General features: G+C 39.7%; 1 protein-coding gene across 1 annotated transcript in view; it reads right to left on the bottom strand.

Moving 5' to 3' along the window:
- Positions 1 to 3882: 3882 nt before the first annotated feature.
- Positions 3883 to 11139, bottom strand: part of Shcbp1 (SHC binding and spindle associated 1) — a 26100-nt gene continuing 18843 nt past the window's right edge. Inside the window, exons 9-13 of the mRNA XM_005366313.3 lie at positions 10856 to 10987; positions 7873 to 7991; positions 6570 to 6656; positions 5910 to 6051; positions 3883 to 4704 (exon numbers count right to left, since the gene is read on the bottom strand). Coding sequence (XP_005366370.1) covers positions 4391 to 4704; positions 5910 to 6051; positions 6570 to 6656; positions 7873 to 7991; positions 10856 to 10987 — 794 coding nt within the window. The 3' untranslated portion in view covers positions 3883 to 4390. The remainder of the gene's footprint in view (positions 4705 to 5909; positions 6052 to 6569; positions 6657 to 7872; positions 7992 to 10855; positions 10988 to 11139) is intronic.

Below are 11139 nucleotides of genomic sequence, written 5' to 3'. Positions count from 1 at the left end.
TGGGAGTTGTAGTTTTCCAAAAGAACAACAGCAGGGTGCTCCCAGCATGGTGCTCTACCATTACTGATGCTTCTCACACTGCTCACTGACCTTGAGGTACCTCCTACGTGTGCTTATGATAGCGGGCTGCTCACCGCATGGTGCTCCCTGAGAATCTGTGCTCCCCAACAATGTTCACTGACAACTGGATGCTCCCCACAGTGCTTGCCAAGAGGGATTGTCCTCACACAGTGCTCATGGAGAACACCATGCTCCCCACGCAGTGCTCACTGTTGCAGGGGTGCTCACCAGGCAGTTTTCTCTAGATGTTGAACTGATGATAGCTGGGCTCCTTACACAGTTCTCCCTGATAGCGGTAGTGCTCCTTACAGAGTGATCACTGACTCTTGCGCTTACCACATGGGTGCTCCTCCCATTGTGCTCAATGACAGCAGGTTGTTCTTCACACAATCCTTCCTGAAAGTGGGATGCTCTTCACATAGTACTCCTTGACTGCTGGGGAGCTCCTTACCTGATGCACCATGAGAGCAGGGTGCTCCTCAGTTGGTACTCCCTGAGCAAGGTGTTTCTCACCTGGTATTCCCTGAAAGCAGAGTGATCTTCATGCAATGCTCTCTGATAGTGGGTGCTCACATGGTACTTCTTGTCCATCATTTATCCCTCAAAATATTTGAGTTACCACCCTGTGCATGACGACACAGGAGGGCCATGCTTCAGTTTCCTCAGCAGGTCTCCCCTGTTTTCCTGAAAACAGAGAAGATTCTACAGATTGAGAGATCTGTGTGTCATTGTAATAAATTAGCATAAATTATCACATAGTAAATTAACATACAATTGTCATAATTAGAATAAATGGTCATCTGTTATAAATGCCACCTGTGCTTCTTTTCTGACCCATGCAGGGGGACTTATGTGTAGAGATGCAGATGATGATGGTGGACACTCCCACAAACACATTGTGATACCATCAAGTCTCTAAATACTAAGCCAAAGAACGATGTTATAAAGTAATCTGCCCTCAGAGACTAACCAAATACTAACCAAATACTAACCAAATGATGTCATCATGTCTCTGTCAGGAAGGCAACAAAAATGTCATGACATCAAATGGTAGATAATAACCAAGCAGCATCATGATGTCATCATATCTGAAATGCTACAAACGAACAGTCAAGAGGCCCTAAAAAAGCAACCTGGAAGTGAAAAGAATGACCCAGGGTCCTGCAGCAAAGCATGATGGGAGGTGCCTGAGTGCCCTCCAAGGAGACTCTAGACCAGTTTTCTGTCAGACAGATCCTACTGGACTCTAGAGATCGGTTTTGTCATAGATGACATCACATCCAACTTCCCAAGCCCCACTGTGGCCCTAGGGATTTTGGGAGCAGCCTGAGGAAATTTCCCAAATGATTTAGGATTTCTTTTTAGGGTGGGAAGGAGAGTGGGTGATCCAAATGCTTAAAAACCATCCCCATGCAGTGAAAACCCCATGTAGGGAGCCAAGTGAAAACCCCATGTAGGGAGCCATTGTCACGCTGACTGCCCTCCCAGTCAGAAAGCTCTGAGCAGAGTGTGCATGCTTATTTGTGTGGGGACATCTGGAGTTGAAGCCCAGCATGTTGCTTGCCATGTAGGGGTAGAACCTGGAATTGGGGGGTGTGCCACATGGGAGGGTAAGCAACCCATGCAGGTCCACATATGGCATCCTGGTCATGATGGGTGTGTCCCCATGGTCGTCATCCAGGTCTGATCTGGCAGTTCCCACATGATATCTGCTCTGGGGATTCCCACGGCCCTGCAAGGGATGTGCTCAGTGAAGAACCAAAGTTCCCCCATTTTGTCCTCTGCCTTCATCTTGTATATTGTGTAAGCTATTTTCTGAAAGAAAAAAAAAAATCCGGTCCTCAGAAATGGCTAGGGGCAAAAGTAACAGGGTAGCCATCTGGAAAGTACAGATAACCACAGAATGTCTCCACCCGAAGGTCAGCCAATAAGAAAACTTGACAAGCAATAGGCGAGGTTCAAAAGCAAAATTTCTGAAAAGTCCCTACATATAAGCCAATCAGGATTGAGCCGGTCGCCCCACACCCTGCTAATGTAACTTTTTGGGTTTTGTCTTTAAATAATGCCCTCTAGAAGGGCAGAGTTCCCCCTCTTGCCTCTGCTGCACCAGCTGCTTTGATGAGGTCCCTGCAGGCTTGTATTGTGCACACAATTAACCTTGCTTTTGCATTTTGGTGAGTCAGTCTCGATGGTGGTCTATTGGGGTCTCCACAGACTGTACATAAAACTTGCTACTCCTGGGCTGAGTTTAGATGACTGGTGATGTGTGGAGGGTAAGGGATCACACTTGGGGTCCCAGCATCTTCAGGAATGGGTGGTTCCTGTTCCACACTGAACACAATGAGCCCATCCTTGTGTGGAGCACCCGTGTCCATGCACCAGTGGGGATAGCTCCACGATATGCAGTGTTTTGTTTGCCCTGTTGAAGAAAAGCATTTGGCTTTGCCTGCCAGTAGCTGTAGCTCCGTCCTATTTGGCAAAACCCACAATAGCAGGAGCATGGGTCGGGGGCGACCCCACCTGACCCCCAGGCACTGCAGACTAACGTCATGTCCAGCCATAGCCATGATGGCTTCCAGTAATTATGTACATTTCCTTCAAAGGGACACAGGAAGTGGTCTCTTTACTTCCTGTGCACTGTGATGTCAGCAGCTGGGTGTCAGCATGTGCTCCCATAATACCCCATTCCACCCACCCCCTGCTCCCATGAAACCCTGCTCCACTCCATCCTCCCATGTTGCTCCTCTCCATCCTGTGCTCCAATGATGCCCTGCTGTCTCACAGTCTTCCACAGTGCTCTGGAGGGCAATCTTAACGTATACCTCCCTCCTGTCATTTAGAAAGAAATGGTTCACACTGCCCAACCCATGGCATGCTGGGATAGCAGGGAATTACACAGTGGAGAAAGAGGAGATCACGTCCCTAATGTCACCCACTCTGACGCTTCCATAGACTCCTATGCAGTATCCCTATGGAACTCTGAAGCCATTTTCTGAAGCCATTTCTGACAACCCTGTCTCAGCAGTAATGCTCCCCCCTCCCCTGGGAACCAAGGACCTAACAATTGCCCACGCACATACTGAAATGTTGGGAACTTTCCATCAGCTCCCTGAGTACTTGTGAATGTTCTCCAAATAGAGCTCAGTTATTGAATAGGGGCAAGATAACCCTTAGGTGTTGACTTAACTACACATGCACATACTACTTGATGTTTTGACTCAGTCCCTGGGAAAGGGGCAAAGTGACCCTCAGATGTTTCATGGGAAATAGTGCTCCAGGTCAGTGATCTTAAGAGCATTGGGAGGTAGAGGTGGGAAATCAGAGGCTCATGGACATTAATGACCACAGTTTCAAACCAGCAGAGGTATAAAAGATACTGACTTAAATAGAAAAGGGGAGGGGGCAGAAAGCATCAAGAGGGGAAATAGATTAATATACTGTAGTAAAAAGATGCTTTCTTATTAATCATTCATATTCAATATTGACTCTGAAGACATTTGTTTAATATCCATAACCTGTTATTTACTTGTTTTGATGACAATACGTTTCAATATAAAAATGTATTCCATCCAAGCTAGGTATGATGGCATGTGTTTTTAATCCCAGCACTCAGGAAGCAGAGCAGGCAGATCAATGAGTTCGAGGCTAGCATGGTCTATACACTGAGTTTCTGGATTTCAATGGCTATGTAGGGGCCCTATCTCAAAGAAAAGAACACTGCAAACATGACATCTACTGCATGCTTGTTCTTATATCTTGCATCTCTTTGTTCTCCACTTTCAATGCTGAAGTGACTTTACAAGAAAAAAAGTACCACTAGGCTTAATATGGGAGAACTGTGTATTTAAGAAACCACACTTTTCTAGATAAGAAATCTACAGTTTCCTTTTGTGAGGGAGGTGAAGAGAAATGCTGGGTATTGAACATTGGCATGGGCATTGGGCATGTTAGACACATGTTCTACTACTGAGCTACACCTACAGCCATATTTTATGGGCTTTTTTTGTGGCTTTCTTAAAAAGAAATGCTTTGTATCTAATACATGTAGATAGAGATACATATTTTACACAAGCCCAATGAAGCAATATAATGTACAGCCATGAAGAAAACATGCAGATAGAATACATATTTTACACAAGCTCAAACAAGTGCACATTACACAATATACAGCCATGAAGAAAACATGTAGATAGAAGTAAATACACATTTTACACAAGCTCAATCAAGTACATATTATATAATATACAGCCAAGAAGCAAATGAAGTAAACTGCATAAGCAACACGATTCTCAAGATATGTTCAAAATACACTATTTGTTAGCTATTGATATTAGTAAAGAAATGTGCCAAAACTCCCTTTGCCATTCCACTTAAACTGGTTTCCCATAATTTCAATAAACATCTCTTGTGACATTATGTTGTCATCAGCTTGTACAATTCCAAGTTCGCTCAATCGTTTCTTCATCCGGCCTTTTTGCATGGAAGTAGCAAGTAGTTCATTTATAATTTCACAGTTTCCCTTAGCTTGTTCAGAAAAGTTAGCTGTGGCAGAAAGCTCCATTTTGCTAGTCATACACTGAAGCATTTCTTCCAGATCTAATCCTTCAGTGGCACCCACCTCTCTATTTCTCTCTGTTGTATTGTCTGAGGAAACAAATTATAAAGTTGTTAAATATAAAGTCTAAAGCAACAAGGGGATATTTCTAACACAAGCTGTTAGACTCAAGTACTTTCTGCCAAGAGTTTATAACAGGATTTTACTAGTTCTTTACTATAAGAATCTCAATGAATTTTCTTGCAAAGGTTCATGACACTAATAGGGTCACCAATTTTAAACTTCATTTATCTTCTTCATCCTAGAATCTTAGTCACTGGACAGACATTTTCTTGGACATTTATTATCAGCTAAGCTCTGCACTGGGAGCTATGATGCAAATACTATAATAGTGCTACTTTTCTTAAATGAACTCTCAATCCACCATCTAATTAACTGACTTCATGATTCTCATCCTCAAGAGGGTACTCTTATGATTATTAAGTGAGAGAAAGATTTTGTATTATCACCAAGCAATACAATTAAAGCTTTTAAAGGTTTTTTTTTTTGTTGTTTTTGCTTTTTCTTATTTGCTTGTGTGTGTGTGTTTTCCCCCTTGCTAGTTGCTGAAGGGAAACTCAGAAATAGGATTTTTCCACCAGAGCTTTCAAGGTAACATTCTATTCAACAATTTTACCCTGAGTGGAAGGATCCTGAACATTGACAAGGCCTATTCTTTAAACTGTCTCAAAATTTCCATTGCTACACCAATACTTTATATTTCTTTATGGCTGATATTTAAAAGTGATTTATATCAATGGCTTGAAATTCACAGATTTCCACTGCATTCACCATTACTGCCAGGAACAATGGTGACTGGGAGTTACTTTTACCCATGAAAAGTAAATATAAACTCCAATACACTCCAGGCAAAAGCAACCTTCAACCTGGAAAATTCTTTTCTGGCTTTTATCCTTCACAAATACCTACAGAAACCACCTTGTTTTACAGGCTTACAAGAAGACAAAGATAAGGGACCTCCACTGAACCACACCAAAGTTCTGAATAAACAGATCAACAAGTCAAATTTGAAAGTTTCTTTCACGCTTAGTTTCTATAATGGCTTCACCAAGCTCCTACATCTCTATGAACAAGCATAGTCAATGTTTTTTTTGATGGTTTGTTTTCAAAAGTGATCTTTGACTCTCCATAGCTAAATATGACTTTGGGCTTCGATCTTCTCTCCCAAGTGTTGGGACCGAACCTACAATAAGTACATTTACATATTTTAATCAAATTACTAAACATAGCATACCATCAGTTTCATCTTGGGCATTTTCCTGTAGATCACAGAAAATTGTAGGCTTCACCAAAACAACACCATAGCCTTCATTGTTATGTATAATGTTATTTATCATTGAAATTTTGGGAATATCATAATGCTCATCAAGGAAGTCCTGTGACATTGAAAACAAATAGGTTAAGGAACTGCCATATTAAACACGTTTCATAAATTCTCTACCTTTCCCCCACACTATTTCTAAAAATGAAAGTACAAAAGCTATGCTTATTAGTAAGTTGTAGCAGTGAGTTCAAAGTAATTGCTGCTGTCATTTCTGCAGATCTAAAGATAACATAAGATTATTGGAAGACCCCTTTCTTTTTTCCCAGTTTTTCAAAATAGAGTTTCTCTATGTAGTCTTGGCTATATTGGAACTCACTCTGTAGAACTGGCTGGCCGCAAACTTAAGAGATTTGTCTGCCTCTGCCTCCCAGGTGCTAGAATTAAGTAAGGTGTGTACCACCACCACCCCAGGTATCAGAAGACTTTTAATTACTATTAGTTTTCTTAAAATTTATGTACTGTTTATACTTTACAAAACAAAATAACATAACACAACATGAGAAGTAAATACACATAACATTTTAGGTAAAATCATTCTCACTTAGAAAAAATGCTTCAGTCAATACCCACCTTAATGAGGATCCCTTCCTTGCAGTGATGGATCCCATTGTCAGTCAGGGTACACTTACTCCCAGGATATATTTCTATAGCAGCACCCTATAAAATATGAGGCACCCACTTTAAAAAGTCAAGAGTAGGGGCTGGAGAGATGGCTCAGCAGTTAGGAGCACTGGCTGCTCATCCAAAGGACCCAGAGTTTAATTCCCAGCACCCATATGGTGGCTCACAACCATATTTAAGAACAGTCACATACATACAAATAAAATAAATATTTAAAAAGACACAACCATAAAGGTTTATTACTATCACTTCTCTTAGCCTTTCAAATGTCATAAATGCAAAATAAAAAAGCTTTAAAGATAACTTTTATTAGGTCTTTTACATTTATTTATTTTGTGGATGTATATAAGTTTACACACGTGTGTGTGTACACATGCTATGGTGTACCTGTGGAAATCAGAAGATAACTTATACGAGTTGGTTCTCCCTTCTTCCATTTTGGTTCTTAGGGACCAAACTCAGTTTTTCAAGTTTTTTGCTGGTCTTTATTAGGCAGTTCTATTCCATACCGCTATCAAGCAATATTGGGGCACCAAGCAATACTCCAACGATAAGCAATTATTGATAACTAATCACTTTCAAAAGTTACATTTATGGAACTGAAAAAAATGGTTTGTTTACTAAAGTGCCTGAAACACAAGCATGAAATGTTTGGATCCCAAACAGACACATAAAAAACCAGGCACAACAGTGTGAACCTGCAATTCCAGTGCTAGGAGGAGAATCACTGGATTTCACTGTCTTTCAGACTAACTGAGCTCCAGATTCAGTGAGAGACTCTACCTCAAAAATAATATAAAAGTGATTGAGGAAGACTAGCAATATGAACTTGTCATATATATGAAGGCCTATGCACATGTGAGTACAGATGCCCAGAGTTCACAAAAAGGGTGTCAGATCCTCTGGAGCAGAAGTTACAAATGGGTGTTAGTCTGCTGACCTGGGTGTTGGAAACTGAACCTGGGCCCTCTTAGTCACCAAGCCCCTCTCTAGTCCCACGAGGATATAATCTTAAGGGTCTATCCTTCTTAAGGTTATCATAGGGAAAGTTAGATAATCATTTTCCCTCCCAGTGCCTTGTTTATAAAATGCTATAGAGGCCTTATGTTTAATAACCACCCAAATTTTAGATGACTAGATTATTGATGTCTGAATTTCCTTGAAGAAATAGATTTACATCTTGGTATCTTATTTGTTTGATTTATTTTGAACTTAAACACCATAACTCTTCTTACTAAAGACAAAGCAATACCTTGGCACCATATACATCTGAGTTCTTCATGAAAAGTTCTGCTGATGTGCGTACTGTGACTCCTGTAGTTTCACATTGCAGTACGCAGTTTTCCAGTGTGGTCTTGCCATGATGAATGACTGTAACAAAAATATCAACTCAACTACTTTAAGTGATATACCAATATCACAAAGTTTACAGTTAACATTAGATGTTGTGATTTATAAAGGTATCTCTTGACTTCCCAAACACTTTTGATGCACTTTGCAGTCAAGTTAATAATATGTGTTAATATCATTTAAGTCTATGTACTTAACCTATCCTGTTGTGTAGTCAGCCTATTTACAATTAATCTGCTGTCTTGGTCACTGTTCCAGTGCTTTATCATGAGCAAGGTAACTCTTATAAGAGAAATAAGAGAAAGCATTTAACCAGGGGTTTGCTTAGCAGTTTTGGAGGTTAGTATATTATTACAATGAGAAGCATGGTGGCAGGTAGGGAGGTACGGTGCTAGAGAAGTAGATGAGATTTTTACATCCTGATCAGGCAGAAAACAGGCCGGACATGGGCTTTTGAAACTTTAAGGTCCACTGCCAATAACACACCTTCAAGACCATACCTTCTAGCCCTTCCCAACAGACCACCAACTGGGAAGCATGGTTCAAATAGCCAATGGGGGTCATTCTCATTCAAACTATCATACTGACCTTTAAGAGAACGGTGTAAACAACTTTACTTGCCCTGAACTTCCCATGTAATCAGCTTTTACAATTTAAGCTACTGCATTAATGCATAGCTTTAAGTTACGTATTATTTCAGGTCTCTGACCATATAATGTATGTGTTTATGTATATGCCATGGCAATACTGGCTGAAAGCAGCCAACAGGTTGACACCAACCTTAAAGCAAAATCCACCATAATTTTTCAAGCAAGATGTGGATAAAAACAGGTTAAACTATAGGCAGTTATAAAAAATAAAGTTTAAATTCTAAGAACACTTTGGTCTCTTAGGAGTTCTAAATGTAAACAATTAGTCCACACCCTCTCCTGAAGCTGACAGGCTTCCTGCTGAGAATAAACTCAAAATCACCATGTTACTGCTACTGATTTAGATTACTTTTTCTTTTTTTTAGTTTTGCTTTTCAGTGCTTACTCTCAATAATCAAGCACATGTGCCATGATTAAGAAAAAAACAGTAAGTAAAAAAGGTAAACAGCTATAAAGATGGAATAATTTTTATTCAATAAGGATTTCTATATAAAGGATAAACAACTGGATGCTCCCAGAAGGGAAAACCAGAAAGTTTATCAGGGTTATAATGAAGGTTAAGATGGCTGATGTTTCCAAAATGGAATGCAAAAGCAGGAAGATTGTACAATCTGTGAGGGTTTAGACCATAATCATACAATAAGATATTTTTCAAAGTAACATTTAAATTTTGTTACACATGTTACAAACTCATAAAATACGAAGCAGTACCTGTTTTGAGTTATTTTCTAAAAACTAAAGGCAATATTTTTAATAATAAATGATAGGCTCATTGGCTAAAGCACTTGCTAAGTATGAGGACCTAAGTTTATATGCCCAGAACCAGGTAAAGCCAGGTGCAGTAATGCACACAGGTAATCTCAGTGATCCTATAGTAAGATGAGAAGTAGACACAAGAGAATCCCCAAAAGATCCCAGGCCAGCTACCCTGGTATAAACATCAGTTAACAATAAAGAGATCCTGCCTCGGACAAGGTGGAAGATGATGACTTGGTGTGGGAAGTCCTGCATGTGTAGCTCTTACTGGTTAATGAACAAAGCTGTCTCGGCCAGTGGATTATTAAAATAGAGAAGGATGAAAATTCCAAGTAGAGAGAGGGGGAAAGAAGGCGAAGCTAGTGAGAAGCCATGTAGCTGCCAAAGGAGACAGACACCCAGGTAAATAATGAGCCTTGTGGTAAAATATAAAATAGAAATGGGTTAATTTAAGATGTAAGAACTAGCTAGAAATATGCACAAGCTAATGGGCCAAGCAGTGTTTTAATTCATACAGTTTATGTGTGGTTATGTGTCTGCGTGGCTGGAAAACGAATGTGCAGCCTCCGTCTACAATGACTGACACATAAGGTTGGTTTCTGACTGCCCTGCCCCAGTCACAGAATGGTAGGTACCCACATTTACACACACACACACACACACACACACACGAACAACTTGATCTAAGAAATGCAAAAGCGCATATTCATTATAAAAATGTATATAATATTCTTTTATTATTACTGATACATATATATCAATGAACACCTTTGTTGGGTACCTTCGAAAAAGAAAAGGACCTTGAAAACAGGTGAATGCATACCCCATAAAACAAATACTAGAGCAATGTCTTGGTCTTTTTGGTGTGTCTATAACAAAATTCCTCACAGACAAGTCTAGTATCTGTAAACTCAGAGCACAGTGGGATCTGATAAGAGCTCCCCAGATATGTTACAAAGGCACAAAGGAAAAGGAACTGCATGTAGAAGGGGCACATGTACCAGCAACAAAGAGTATAGAGGTAGCATGTTCATTCTTAGAACATACTCCAGGGAAACTAATCTGATCCTATAAGGATAGAATCTAAAAATCTACTACTACGAAACATGTAAAGGGTTCTATCACTTTAACACTGTTATCCTAGTATTAGATGTAGTGAGGCATATTTATAAACTCAGGGTTCAGGAGGCTGAGGCAGGATTGCCATTTGCCATGATGGCTAGGTTCAGAGTGATAGCCTGTCTCAAAAACCAAACCAAATCACCACAACAAAACACTAATTGAAAAGAAATAAATAAGTTTTCAAGAATAAACTGAAATATTTCTCATATTTCTCACCATGATGATCCCTAAATCGTCATGACTATGAACATGAAGTATTAACCAGCCAATATGCAAGTGGTATTAAATTTTATCTTCCATGAAAACTTTTCTCTCAAAGCTCAAAACAAATAATACACCAAATATCCAGATACTTACTTAAGATTCCTTCTACAGAATCATGCTGAATAAATTTTATGCTTGAAATTTTAACATTCATACCCATGCAATCCACAAAAGTATCTCCTTTGCCCCTCTTTTCTATGACAATGTCATCTGGTAGACCATATCCTAAGGAAGAGAGTAAAACACTTAAGAAAAGTTAAGAGAACTGTCTACATACAAAAAAATTAAGATGATCTAAATATCTAACAGCCAAATGGACAATGAAAATAAAGTACATATGCACAATGGATTCCATACGGCCAAAAACAACATGAAAT

This window comes from Microtus ochrogaster, unplaced genomic scaffold, assembly GCF_000317375.1.
Source record: "Microtus ochrogaster isolate Prairie Vole_2 unplaced genomic scaffold, MicOch1.0 UNK7, whole genome shotgun sequence".
Lineage (NCBI taxonomy): Eukaryota > Metazoa > Chordata > Mammalia > Rodentia > Cricetidae > Microtus > Microtus ochrogaster.
This window is presented reverse-complemented; position numbering and strand designations above follow the sequence as displayed.